Source organism: Monodon monoceros, unplaced genomic scaffold (assembly GCF_005190385.1).
Source record: "Monodon monoceros isolate NGI ecotype Baffin Bay Population unplaced genomic scaffold, NGI_Narwhal_1 Super_Scaffold_1, whole genome shotgun sequence".
Taxonomy (NCBI): domain Eukaryota; kingdom Metazoa; phylum Chordata; class Mammalia; order Artiodactyla; family Monodontidae; genus Monodon; species Monodon monoceros.
In genome coordinates, this window is record NW_021703765.1 from 78,841,271 (window position 1) to 78,856,498 (window position 15,228).

A 15,228-nucleotide genomic window follows, 5' to 3' on the forward strand; every position below is an offset into this window, starting at 1 on the left:
TGTCCAATGTTACATAAAAACTATAAATAACTTTGTACTTTTAGGGCTTTTTTTTTTTTTCAATTTGCTTTTCTTAAAATAATAATGATGTTCGGCTTCAGTTAATAAAGTAATTTTGGAGCTGCCTTAGAGTTTAATCCACATACTCTTTCTGTGTGGAATACAGAAGGCAAGCAATAATCAAATCAGAATTGTAAGCATTCCTTGGAGTATCTGTCGCTAACAATTTTAAAAATTAAGAGAAGAGCATCAAAGACAGTGAAGGCTGAAAAAACTAATCATTAGGCTTAATAATCTTACAAATTGACATAACTTTGGGGAATAAAATGCTGTTTCTGGGAAGCACATCTAGTCTTTTTCAAATATTTGCAAAGGAATTCATACTCTGGTTAAAGGAATATCACTTACTACTGGCTTAAAAATAACAAGGCAGTAGCCAACACTGAACAAATACATTTACCTCAATGTTCAAAAACTGATTATTGAGTTAATAAGGGTTTGCTTCCACACAGTGAACATAGCCTTTCCTCTTTTAGTACATGGTTGATCTAATAGTTGATCTACGGGCACAAATGAGAACGCTGGTAACGGATATTTGACCAAATAAGTAGCTAAAGTAAGCTGAGGACCAGATTCAAACCACTTAATAACATTGAAATGCTTCTTTTTTTCTTAAGATATGTTAAAAGAACTTTGGGGCTTCCCTGGTGGCTCAGTGGTTGAGAGTCCACCTGCTGATGCAGGGGACACCGGTTCGTGCCCCGGTCCAGGAAGATCCCACATGCCGTGGCTGGGCCCGTGAGCCATGGCCGCTGAGCCTGTGCGTCCATAGCCTGTGCTCCGCAGTGGGAGAGGCCACAACAGTGAGAGAACTTTGTTTCTATACTTTCCTGGTTAAGTTCTTCCATACTCTGATGGATCCCATCTCTTCCAGTAATAGCTCCTAGAATTACGAATAATTTCCATGCTAATAAGATTCTCTGATTACCAAGAAAGACACTTTCTAACAAAAATCAAGAGTAGAACACATGTGGGAACAAATACACCCAAAGCCATTAATCCAGTTTGTATATTTTGCACAGGGTAGAAACAACTTTCTTCATTAAAATGTTTTTGTTTTGTTTTCTCCAGGATAGCTAAAAAGAAAGAACCCAAGATGGACATGCTAACAATCTGAAATTTGAGTTTTCAAATCTAAAAGAAATTTTGAAAAGTAAATTGAAACTGAAATGAAGTAAAGGGTGGCATATGAATTTAGTATCTTTCTTTAAGGAAAAACCAAAGAAATCTTCAAATACCTTGTCCAGATGAAGCAGAGACTTGAGGCACTTCGACAATTTCTTATATTTAAAATAACAGTCCCCCAAACCTAAATACTATATTAGACTTTTGGTGAAAATAAGTAATAATCCTTAAATTTAACACAGTACTATAACATGAATACTTACTTAAAAAAGAATAAAAATTTACACTATATAAATTTTAAATAAATAGCCATGATATGTGCACCAAGTTTTATTTGTGTTTAAACAATACAAATAGAACAAATATGTTATTCAAAATAATAAATCTTCTTGAATTTTACATAAGAAAAAGAAACTGAAGTGAAACTGTAGGAATTGCTGAACTTCAGATAAATGTTTCTTCAAAACAAGAGATATTAATTCCTAAAAGATTCCTCTAAAGTTAAAAAAAGATTAAGAAAAACATTAAACCACTGGGTTATTATGTTAAAAAAAACCTACAGTTTCTTAATGGACATATGTTTACATTTACAGATAGTAAACTCAGTCTCCTGTCTCATAAAACACAGAAGACACCACTATGTCTAAACTAAGCAAAAAAATAAAAGACTCTTTTCCATATTAAAAAACTTTTAAAACCTAAATCTACCTTAACATTATTTTCCAAGAAAACTTAACAGGGAATGGCTAATCTGAAAGCAAAATGTTGTACAAATCACTTTCAAGAAAGGGAATACACCATGGGATTATGCTTATAGCTAGCAGTATCAGCTAAAACCCCAAACAATGACACATGAACTCAGAGTATCAGCCGGTCCTCTCCTCCCTCCTGAATTACCTGACCAATGGAAGTTTGGCTTTGTTGTTTCAGAAAGCACTGCTTCTTACATTCCATCAATTGTTCAAAATCACGCCACATTTTCACTTGTTTCATATTTGGACCATGACTTTCTCGTACAGCTTTTTGTTTTTCCCGGAGTTTCTATTGTTAAAAAAAAAAATCAAGAATAATTAAATCTCATATAGGGATTTACTTCTATTGTTCTAATCAGAAGAATATGGTATGCTTTGTACATCTGATGAATAATAGCTAAGCCAGGTTCTCCTATGATAGATGAGAATGAAGATGATAAAAGTTAACTAAATTTATGATAGATCTAGGACAACCTGAATTTAAAAAGAACAGAAAAATGTAAAAAAAAGGAAGGGGGAAAAAAATAAAGGGAATCTGGAAAGTGGAGCAGTAACATGGTATATAAAAATATGCAGATTTTGGAAGTCAGAAGACTTGAGTTCCAACTCTGGCTCTGTCACTAGCTGTAAGGAAGACAATTTCTCTGGACTGCAGTTTTCTCAGTTGTTAATTAAGGTTAATAACAGGGGTAATTATAAAAGTATCTGCTTTATAAGATTATTTTTTCCACATGACAATAGATATGGAAAAAATTACAAACTACCATGTGTTATACATGTTATTATTATTAAATACTGTATTCTTTCCTGAATCAGTATGCTCTAAGGGTATGCTCTATACCCAAATAAATCAAATTGTATGTAAATATTCCTCAGGGAGAAGGTCTAGTGATATTCTAAAAAGGCCCAAATCCTTATCAGAATTGTTTTTGTTACTACTAGCCTATATAGTTCCACCTGCCAAAATTGTTCTACTTACTGACTCTAAAATTATAAATAGGAATAAGAACATTTTTCAATACATTGCAAAACTATACTTTGGTTCTGTATTATGGCAAATTGAGGAGAGTGACAAAGAAAGGGAGGCACAAAGTCAGAGACAATGAGAGGAAAGAAAAGAAGGAAGGAAAGAAGAGAAAAACAGAGATGATAGTACACACATAAGGAAACAGTGCGACAGAAATACATACACTGACACACAGTGTGAGAAATCACCAAGAAGGGCAGAAAAACAAGCAAAGGCACAGAAACAGATTACACAGGAACATCTCCATCCTTTCCTCTTTTAGTATACACGGTTGATTTAACATGTGACCTAAGCACATAAGTGAAAAGGCTGGTCATTGGTACTTGCCCAAATAAGGGGCTAAACTAAACTGAGGCCAGGTTCAAAACGCTTACTAAAGACTGCCCTCTCCACCTATGGTTAATGAAAAGCAAAGTTAACAGCAAATAGCAACAGGAAACAAAACAGAATTAAGAAAATATAATTTAAACATAACCAGCAATTTTTTGACACAATGCCTGGCATGCAAATACATCTATTTAAGTCTATGTTACAAATAAAGTATCTCACAACAAATATTTTTATCCTCACAAACTAAAACAAAAGTAGTAAGTCAGATCAAGAGTACTGAGCATGATTTTAAGATTAAGGTACTACTTAACTGTAACTTTTCTTATATTATTGGAATAATTTCCTTGTCAAAATCCTAACAACCTATAAAAAGTTATTTAAAGAACCAAAGACAGGAGGTAGGGACTGTCTGTATCAGAAATATTATATTACTGTCACTTATTACAGATTTATTTTGTGGATAGTTGCAATGTACAAAAAATACTTGTCACAGATTTCATTGTTCTTAAAAGGAAGAGGTGGTACAGGAGGAGGAAAGTTACAACTTTCAGTACAATATTCCATCTTGGTAAGGCAAATTCTAGTATATGATAGTGTGAATTGTAGCACTATAGCTTGGTCTAATTTCAGAAACTCAGTTGGCATGAGGAGGTCTGTGGATGTCCAGTCTTTGCTGGTTTGGAAGGCATATGCTATTGTCAGTTTCAAAGCCTAGGTATGTTCTGTGTTTGCCTTGAAAATTTAGATCCACTCTAGGAGTGAGAGGATCAAGAAGCTTTGTTTCTTAAATGATACAGCCTGACAATCCGGGCATGAACTAATCAGTGGCTCATTTTGCTGGAACATGCTTGACGTCAGACTGCTGCTACTGCTTTCCTCCAAAATCCTGCAGTAAAACACTACACTGGAAGGGGAAAGAATAATCTTTAATCATATTTAGCAATTAAGTTTGGGTCTTTGAAAGGATTCAAAGTTTGAAAAATATTTCTCTACACATAGCATCCACCCAGATACTTTTCAAAACAAATGAAATAGAGGAATATTTTCATACAAAAAATTATATTATTTATGAAATAGCTGGATGAAAGTCAATTATTGACAATCATACTAAATCCTAAAGCCCCCAAAGTCTCTAGTTAAAATACTGTGCAAATGAACGTACAACTTGATTCAAATACATACGTTCGAATATGAAAATTATTTTTTCCTTTTGAGTATGGCATGTCATTTCATAAATGGAATAAGGTGTACAGAACTCAATTTCTCTGATGAAATGGAAGAATCAGCTTTAATGTTTCTTTTTATTTTTTACTTAGATTAATATGATGGACATCCATTCACAATTCATACAAAAAGAACAGATGAACACTTTTTATAGATATGGCTGATTCCAGATTGGGGACAGGAAATGTACAGAATGAGCCCTTTGTTTGGAACATTTTGTCATTCCAGAAAATAAAAAAGCCATCAAAACCTAGTAGGATTGTTTCAAAAGGATTCAGGAGCTGACTTCAAGAGGCTTCCAACCGGCCAAACATGGGGCAATTTGAGCATGGATAGGAATAATAATTGCAATGGATTGAAACATTTAAAACATGTTAAATCTGGGAGTTATACTTTTAAAGGATGATAAAAAATGAACCCATCATTTTGAAAACTAGTAATAAACAAATCAAGCAGTTATTCTGCCTTTCCTATATGACCTGTACTTTAGAGTAACCAGAGTTGGTAAGTTGCTCTTAACAGAATTATTCCAGCCAATAAATGAAGAAGGAACAACATAATTAGAATATGACTGTTTTGCAACCTCTAATGAATTAATGGACTGAGGAAGTGATTTTCATTGGCTGCCTACATTACAAAAAGAGAGCTTCCCAAATATTGAATCGTATTTAATCAAGTCTCTAAACCCAACTGCCAATTCACAGGACATACTGGGGACAGAAGAACATGCTAACTGACACTACAGGGAGGCCATCAACAAAGCTCAGAATGCTGGAAAATGACAAATGATCAGGTTTTTTTTCTTCCAACAAATAAATTGTAAAGAAAAAAGATGGACTAGTAACCTAGAGAAAAAGGGACTTAAGAAATATATCAAATAATAGCAATGTATGAACTCTTATTAGGATCCTGATCTGAACAAATAAACCATTAAGAAATTATGAGACAATTGGTGAAGTTTGAACACTGACTGGGTATTGGGTATTATGCAATTATTGTTAAATTATTTTTGGCATGATAATAGTATTGCAGTTATGTTAAAAAAAAAGAGTCTTTATGATACATACTGAAATATGACCAGATAAAACAATTAAATCTGTGAGATTTGCCTAAAAATGGGCAAATCTGGAAGTGGGACTATAGATAAAACAAGACTGGTCACAAATTTAATTACTGAAGTTGAGTGATGGTTATATGTGAGTTCTTTACATTATTTCCTCAATTTTTTATTTAGGCTTGAAATTTTCCATAATAAAAACTTTTAATTTTTTTAGTTCCTTTTAAAGTTTTTTTCAAAAAGACTTTTAAAAAGTCTACTTAGCAATTACTTCATTGCTTTCTACACTATTTGCTTTTCTGAAGTTCATCGTTAGAATATTACTTACAGGTTTATGGGAGCTAATTCAGCTTTTATGTAAAAGCAGATATATGTAAATATGTTTTTAATAATGACTCAAACGAAAAAATGAAAGTAAGAATGAATAATTTTACTATCACCAATTTATTGAGTCAGACCAATAGCTAAACTGTACAGTGCATTAAGACTGAAACAAAGCCATATTTTTCATTTGTACTTTCAGGATGGACAAGCCTATATATATATATAAAATCATTTCCAGGCTGCAGCCTCAAGAATATTTGAACGTTGAAATTAGACACCCATATATAATCAGTATTTTAAATGAAAAACTGCAGCCAACAATTTCTAACTCTGATGCTACAAACTTGACACTTCTATTAGAAAAACTAAGGAACTTCAATTTTCAATAGTGAAACTAAGTAAAGAACAGATAAAATGGCATATAGTGAAGCATGGTTAGCATTCACTATGCAACATGGATTTAAAATCATTGAAGATTAGAATCAATTAGAAAAATCAATTAGTCATTTAAGTCCTGATGTTCAAGGCCCCACCACCTCTTCTACTAGGAGTGGCTCAGAGAACTGAGAAAACAAGACTCAATCACATGCTCCTATTTTTAGTAGCCCTCATATAAGACTGGCAGGTAGGGAGTGAGTATCTTAAGTAAAGTTTTTCGATTATTTGCATTAATTGAATCAATGTTTCTAAAGGACTTAAACTAGCCCCTGGCTCATAGTAAGAGCTTTGCGTTTATTAAATAAAATAAATGAATAAGTTTATACTTATAAGTATAATCCCAGTATTCCCAGATACCTGGGAATAATCTGAAACTTGTAGTTCATTAAACGTGGCATTTTGTTTGTTACGCATGAACTCTTTGTTATTTAAAACTGGATTTCCCCCCTCCTCCCAAATTCATGTGCCTTCACTTTTATAAAACTAAATTCCTAAGGAAGAGTCTTCATCTTTGAAAGGGAGTAAGAAAGTTCCAATTTCCTCTATAACCTTAAAAAAAATGACAATGGCATAACCATGTACTGAAAGCCTGAATAGACACATTAAAAAAAAAACATTCTTGGGACTTCCCTGGTGGTGCAGTGGTTAAGAACCCCCCTGCCAATGCAGGGGACACAAGTTCGATCCCTGGTCCGGGGAGATCCCACATGCCACAGAGCAACTAAGCCCGTGCGCCACAACTACTGAGCCTGTGCTCTAGAGCCCACGTACCACAACTACTGAGCCCATGTGCTGCAACTACTGAAGCCTGTGTGCCTAGAGCCTGTGCTCCGCAACAAGAGAAGCCACAGCAATGAGAAGCCCATGCCCCTGCTCGCTGCAACTAGAGAAAGCCTGCGTGCAGCAACGAAGACCCAACGCAGCCAAAAAAAAAAAATGCATTCTTACCTTTCCAAGATTTTCCTGTTCAGCAATATTTTTGGTATACTGTTCCCTGGGGAGTAAACATAATGATTTAGTTTACATTTACTTCAATAGATTTGATCATACAACTAAATTATAAATTAACATATCTATCTAAATATATTAGACGATACAGTTTATAGAGTACTAGAGTCAGAATGAAACCCATTATCAAACACTCCCTTTTCCAATCTTTAGTCAGTTCATTTAATAAACAGTAATATAAGGAAAAAACCAAGGCAAAATATCATGTAAGAAGTTAAGTACCATTTCCAGTTAATCTACACTTAAATCAATGGTAATCCATTTGCTTAAATTACACTTTTTTTTTAAAGAGGTTTGCAGAAGAGAGAAAGGATACACATTTTTAAAAAACATTAAATAGCATCTAACCCAGCAATCCAACTTCTAGGAAGTCATCCTACAGAAAAACTCTCATAAGTTAATAAAGATGAAAGCAAAGACTATTACTTCACCATTGCTTATAGTAGTGAAAATCTGCAACCAACTAAATGTTGATAGATGGGGAAATGTTTAAATAAATTATGGTACATCCGTTCAAAGGAATAATACAGAGTTGTAAAAAAAGAATGAGGTAGATCTATAAATACTAAAGTGGAAAAAATTCTAGATAAATTATTAAGAAAAAAACTGTATATGTAGCTTAATTTTATTTATGTATACACACATATACAGACATATTAGCAAAAGCATGGGAAAAGAATATGGGATAATATACAATAAAATATTAACAGTAGACATTTATGAGGTATGGCAGTGTGTACAACATTCAATTTTTGTGTGCTATACTTGATAATGGTTACTTTTTGTTTTTATAAGTATTTCTTCTGTAAGCTAAAAAAGTTACAAATTTTTAATGTAAAAATAGAAATACAAATAACATATTGTATTTTTAAACAAAGGTATAATTATATTTTAATATTATTATAAGACAAAAAGTGAGATTTGAAGTGTTAAGGACAAAGACTGAAGGATGAGGACACAGGAACCAAGGACAAAGGAACCAGTGACAAGAAGATAAGAAACTTTAGACCTCAAATTTGTATGGAAAAAGACTATATTTCTGTGTAAAGCTACACAGTAGTACTTAGGAAGAAATTAAACAACACAAAATTGGGAATCTAAGAAATCATAAACCACAAACTCTAGCAGCTTAAGTGAAGAAAGATTTGCATTTATGTCAAAAGGGAGGTACACATGATTAGAATAGAAAGAATGGCAATCAAAAGTACCTGAAGCCTTTACAGAGCTGAAGTGAAGGTAGAATTTGTGCACAGGAATAAGAGTGGAAGGGAATAGACACAATCTTGATGAACCTTCATTTTGCCCTTAAAATTTATGAGACACTAAGTCAAAATTGTTTACCTTTCTAGCTCTTCAATGAAAAAAAGCTGGGAGGAACTAAATGACATATCCCTCAAGAAGAATGTATGGTTATAATTAAGAGAGCTTTAAATAATTCATTTATTACCCTAGGCCCGAGGAATGTCCAAACTGTTTTAGAATTTCCATTTATATTTTATCAAGAAATCGACAGGCACATGCTCTTTCCCCATAACAGTAATATGTAATTTTAATTTATTCAATGAATTTATTCAAGAAATAATTACAGAGCACCTGTTATGTACCAAGCATGCCCTGGGATTTCAAAAAGAAAACAGGACAGACAGGGTCCTTGCCCTCTAGGAATTCATACTGTATCATTTCCAAAATACTGCTGCATACATTATATTTAACTTGAGCCTCTGTGGTATATATTATTCTCCTTATTTTATAGATGAGGAATGATTTGTCCAAGGTCACAAAACTAGGAACTGGAAAAATCAGGTTAGAAACAATTTTATGGTCTCTCTCTAGTACTTTGATATATAATATGCTGCCTCTTTAAGTAAAATTAAAATTTGCAGATGATCTTTCAAAACCAAGCTAATTTTTTACACCTTTGGCCTTACCAGGAAGTACCATAAAAGTAGAAAATGAAATAACGTTAAAGATATTGTGTCTACAATAGTTATAATATTTTAAACATGTATCAGTGAGTTTAGAGTATAATTAACTCCATTTTATTCTTAACATTCTTATCATGTACTGCTCTAGTCAGGGCGCAGTATTTTTCTATTGGAAAACTGAGGAATGGTAAAGGTTTACAATGATTTTTAAAATGATGAAGAGGAATATCTAGCTAGAAAACTGATAAGAAAACCAATAATTCAGGAGCTATATTTCCTTTTTTACTATTTATATTGATCACTTTGGAAGAAAAGAAACAATTTCTAAAACTTTTATTTTTCAAGAACAAAATTAACTTCTCACATTTGTGAAATATTAGCATTGACTATATAGATTTAATGAGCAAAGTTTATATTCAATGAAAGAATTTGAATAAGTACATTCAGTATGTTTTTTTATGTAGGCTTTTTTTTTTTTTTTAATATTTATTTATTTATTTGGCTGTGTCGGGTCTTAGTTGCGGCATTTGGGATCTTTCGTTGCAGTGCGCGGACTCTCTAGTTGTGGCGCGCAGGCTCCAGAGCACGCGGGCTTCAGTATATGCAGCACACGGGCTCTCTAGTTGTGGCACGTGGGCTCTGGAGTGCGCAGGCTCAGTAGTTGCAGCGTGTGGGCTTAGTTGCTCTGCGGCATGTGGGATCTTAGTTCCCTGACTAGGGATCGAACCTGTGTCCCCCTGCATTGCAGGGGGATTCTTAACCACTGGACCACCAGGGAAGTCCCTGTATGTTTAATATGTTAGACTATTAAAAAATAATATCCTATTTATAGGATATTTTTGGTCTGGCCTGCATTATATAAAAAAAATTTAGACTTTGCAAAACATTCTATTTCTTAGATTCCTTTTTGTAATATTAATGTATATGCCACTAAAAATCTCAACTGCAGTCTAGAATAAGTGTGAATCCTACACTTCATTTGAGTTCTTACCGAATGGTAAAAGCAAAACATTTGAATTACGATTAGGGGCAAAGAAAGCTTATCTTGTTCATTACTGCATTTTATCAAAGCTAGCAATTCAACTATAAACGTATTTTTTAAGACAGCATTTGATTTATTATAATATGCTGCAAGCTAGGATTACAAAAAGAAAAAATCACCATATAAGGACTAGTAGTATTTATACACCCTTCTTTGCTTTAAAGGCTGACATACTGCAGTCACACAGTTTCTAGCTGAAATGCAGTCACTCACACTGCACAATGAGCAGGCCAACAACCAGAGTCCAGGCCATGTAGGACTTGAAAAATAGACCAACCTTAGTGCTTTTAAAAAAGCAATTATGAAATTATACGTATTCCTGAGGAGGGGGTAATGGGGATTAACTGCTTAATGGTTGTAAGAGTTTCTGTTTCGGGTGATGAAAAAGTTTTGGTAATATATAGTGGTTATGGTTGCATAATATTTTTAATGTAATCAATGCAACACTTTTAATTATACACTTAAAAATGGCAAATTTTATGTTATTTACCTTTTGCCACAATAAAAAAGTAAGCAAGCAAGCAAGAAAAATTATATGTATTCTTACTTAGCAGGGCTGGACTATCTAGAAGATGTTTAACAAGATTTAATCCTAAATAATATCTTACTATATGCTTATTTAAGTACTCTGACTTTGTATAATTCCATCTTATTTATAAAACTTCTACAGATTAAAACATCAAGTAACTCAATATAAAAACAACAAAATTACTTGCCTAATTGCCTTTCTTTTTTCTTGTTGATCAGAAGAGACATATGCCTTCATTTCATCAGTAGCACGACAAAGTTGTACTTCTAGGTTCTAAGTGGAAAGACTAAGCTTTAGGTTAAGTCCTTGATACAGAAAAATCTCAGAAAAGTTTTTGATCCACTTTCTTTGTCTTACCTTAATCATACAATTTGTATAATGGTATCTACTTTCGTCTTGAAGACATTCTTCACGGAGTCCTCTGACTTCCTAATGTATATAATTTTAAATGGGCAACATTATCGAAAGAATAATCAGATACAGAAAGGATGACTATATTTACAACAAAAGAAATACCATCAGAGTATTTCCTCTTCTGCAACCGAAACTTTATTATAATAGACTAGGTTGCAATCTTTTCTAGAGACCACTCATATCACTCTACAACCTATAAGTTTAGTTATTTATTAAGTACCTACTGTATGCCCAGCTCTGTGCTAGGTGCTGGGGACAGAGGAGTGAACAAGACAGGTCCCTGCTCTCATTCAAGTAGAGGAAACAGACATAAACAAGGAAACATGTAATGAAGGTAGTTTCAGATGGGAAAAAGTGCTATGAAGAAAATTCTGCAGTAGAATGTGATAGGGTGACTGGGCAATGTTAGGTGATCAGAGAAGACCTCTAGGAGGATGTGACATTTAGGGTGAGACCTAAAAGGTGAAAAGGAGAGATCAAGGCAAATAGTTGGTGGTAGAGTATCCCAGAGAGAGAAGAATACATGCAAAACCCCCAAGGTGAAAACAAGCTTGGCCTGTCTGAAGTACAAGAAGGCGGCCAGTGTGGCTGGGGCCCTGTGGGCGAGGAGTAGAGCACGTGGATATGAAGTTCATGGAAGCAGGTAGGGCCTTATAGACCACAGTTCTGAAGTTAGATTTTAAGTGCAACAGGAAGCCAGTGGAGGGTAGCCTAAGTGCTGTATAGGTTTCTTTGGCTGCTCTATGGAGAATAAACCTTAGGAAGGCAAGCGTGGAAGAGGAGAGTAGGTGGGAGGTTACAGTGCGAGTCTAGGGGGCCGGGACTCTGGCGGTAGGGGTGTAGATGGAGAATTTAGTATGTACGCATCAAGTTTGAAGACATAAAAATCTCTGCAGCTTAGGAGACAGACTCAGGGGATGAGGGTAAAGATTTGGGAATCTTTTGACATTGGTAGTGAAAATATGCATATACAGGCAGTTTCTGCTAAGTTGTTAAAATAAAAACTGTCTTCTTACCTGTTCTAATTTGGACCGATTGCTTTCAAGGCCTGCTGCACAGCTATCATACTGGGATTTCTTTTCATCACACTCCTGGGTTAATTCCTAGTATGAAAAGGGTAATTAATTGAATAAGTAAAAAACAAAGGCCTAAAATGTGGCTCTGAAACAATACATGCCCTTGTCAGTCTTGTAACTTAACTCTAAGCTTCTTGGCATACTTAGGAGTTATTTATACAACAATCAGACATTTGAGAATTATGACAGATGAAGGTGCTGATAAAAACAATAGCTGCCATGTATTAAGCTGTGTGCCAGGCTCTCTGTTAGAAGCTGGGAATAAAACAGCGAGCAAAACAGCCAAAAATCCTTCCCCTCAAGTAATGCTCAGACAAGTAAACAGGCTGAGTGCTATGATGGATGAATGCAAGGTGTTATAGGAGCACATGGGACACTCACTGGACCTAACCCAGGCTTGGGGATCAGTGCGGACAACCTGCTGGAGAAATTGATATCTAAGCTGAGGTACGAAGGATTAGTAAGCATAGTTAGAAGGGACAAGAGGAGGAGAATGTTCATAAAAAAAGGAACACTATGTATGAAGTCTTGGACTTGGAACTAGAGAGAAGGACAATTTAGGACATATAAGTAGTTTATTATACTGGAGCATGTCTGGGAAATGTGAGAAGAGGCTGAAGACTTTGGCAGAGGCCTGATCAGAACTTTGTAAACCATGTTAAGGGTGTTTGAGCTTTACCTTTAACAATAACTAAGTCTCAAAACAACCTCTTGAGGTAGGTATTAATATCCCCACATCGTGCAAGGACAAGTATCTTGTAAAAGATTGTACTGCTGGAAAGACGTGTTAGAATTTGAATTCAGGCTGTTTGAGTAGTTTCACACTTTCTTCTAACATAATATTTTGAAACTGATAATCTGAAAATCTTCTTCTACCGACACCTGGAAATGTATCAACAAATGCTTGATAAGGCAGAGCAAACATCCTTTCAGATCCAGAGCTAACTGAACTCTCAAGGAAGTAAAAGGAATTACCAAGACTAGAAACAAAGGATGACAGCCTATGGCTACACTTGGTGAAGGAGTTGGGAGTCAATCTTGATAACAGAATGATTATTATCTCCAGGCAGGGCAAAAGACCTGGAAACCTGTGAATAAAGGGTTAACACCAGGCCTGGATTGATTCAGGCCAGCCTGGGAATGGTTTCACACAGCACAGTTTCCTTGGGAACTGGAGAGTTAACATAAATGGGTAATATTGTGTGGTGCTTCTGCTGTGTGGGACTGCATCTGGTTTGGGGTGACTAGCACAGTATAAAAGATTGGTGGGAAAAAGGAGCCATGGCTTTTGTGAACCAAAGTGACCTACAGACATCTAAGGCTCTCATGGTTGACAGTCACATACACCCCAAGTGGGAGAAGGGGCAACAGAGGCTGTGTACTTGGGTAGCTGCTGGGCCTGTCAATGAGATGAAGATACTATAGTATATGAAAGCCTTTTTTTGTTTGTGAGTTTGATGGCCAAACTGATCAGTAAATGCAGCTATGCTACTTCAGAGGAGGATGGAAAAAAGGAGTCTGTCCTCAGGCAGGTTTGGGATTTGGATTTACCCTACCTACGTGGTCTAAGAACTCCCAAGCTGAGACATTAACTCAAAATTAGCTCCAAGCTTGTGATATTCCTAAAACACCTGGCAGAACAACAGCAAAACCACTCTGGAGGGACACACCCTCCATCTTAGCTGCCAGGACTCAAGAGACAAAACCCTACTAAAGATAAACTCACAATCCAAAAGTATAAATATATAAGGAACAATCAATCCATTATGAGTGAGAATCAGAAGATATAAAACACACAGCAGGACTATACCTCCAGGAACTTCGAATACTAGAAGAAAGTCTATTAAATAAGTATGCTTAAAATAATTAAAGTTATAAAGGAGGAACAGAAAATAAAAGACTAAAAAAGGCACAGTGAGTAAAAATAGACAAAAACGAAAAAAAAAGTCACTGAAATTAAAAACTAAGTAGGTGACATAAACATAAGATTGACTCAGGAGATAAAAGAATGAACTAAAAAACAGAGCTGAAGAAATTATCCAAAATTCATCACAGAGAGAGACAAAGAGATGAAAATATGAAAATGAGGTTAAACAACAGGGAACAGAATAAATACGTCTAACATATATCTAACAGGAGTTGCTGAAGAACAGACTAGAAAGACCAGGGGAGAGAATATTTGAAGATATCATGTAGAATTTTTCCAGAATTAATGGGAGACAAAAAAGCACAGATTCCAGCAGAGCAGATAAAACTAAATCTATACTTAGATCATGGCAGTGAAACTGGACAACACCAAAGATAAAAATATTAAAACCATCTACAGATTTAAGGCAATCCCTATCAAAATACCAATGTTACTTTTCACACAACTAGAACAAATAATTTAAAAACTTGTATGGAAACACAAAAGACCCTGAATAGCCAAAACAATCTTCAGGAAGTAGAATAGAGCTGGAGGTATCATACTCCCTGACTTCAGACTATACTACAAAACTATGGTAATCAAAACAGTATGGTACTGGCAACAAAAACACACATAGATCAATGGAACAGAATAGAGAGCCCAGAAATAAACCCACACACTTATGACCAACTAATCTATGACAAAGGAGACAAGAATATACAATTGAGAAAAGACAGTCTCTGCAATAAGCGGTGATGGGAAAACTGGACAGTTAGGTGTAAAGGAATGAAATTGGAACATTTCCTCACACCATGTACAAAAATAAACTCAAAATGGAAAAGGGAACCCTTTTGCACTGTTGGCGGGAATGTAAATTGATACAGCCACTATGGAGAACAGTATGGAGGTTCCTTAAAAAACTAAAAATAGAACTACCATAAGACCCAGCAATCCCACTACTGGGCATATACCCTGAGAAAACCATAATTCA

The 15,228-nt window shown here is 34.9% G+C and overlaps 1 protein-coding gene across 4 annotated transcripts in view; it reads right to left on the bottom strand.

Annotated features, from left to right (window-relative positions):
- Positions 1 to 1,476: 1,476 nt before the first annotated feature.
- IFT81 (intraflagellar transport 81) overlaps positions 1,477 to 15,228 on the bottom strand; it is an 84,954-nt gene continuing 71,202 nt past the window's right edge. For 2 of the 4 annotated variants that reach the window (XM_029234000.1, XM_029233995.1), the window contains exons 15-19: positions 12,272 to 12,358; positions 11,199 to 11,270; positions 11,029 to 11,114; positions 7,286 to 7,331; positions 1,481 to 2,226 (exon numbers count right to left, since the gene is read on the bottom strand). In XM_029234000.1, coding sequence (XP_029089833.1) covers positions 2,044 to 2,226; positions 7,286 to 7,331; positions 11,029 to 11,114; positions 11,199 to 11,270; positions 12,272 to 12,358 — 474 coding nt within the window. In that variant the 3' untranslated portion in view covers positions 1,481 to 2,043. Of the gene's footprint in view, positions 2,227 to 7,285; positions 7,332 to 11,028; positions 11,115 to 11,198; positions 11,271 to 12,271; positions 12,359 to 15,228 lie in introns of all 4 variants that reach the window. The other 2 variants (XM_029233988.1, XM_029234010.1) reach the window with 2 other exon arrangements.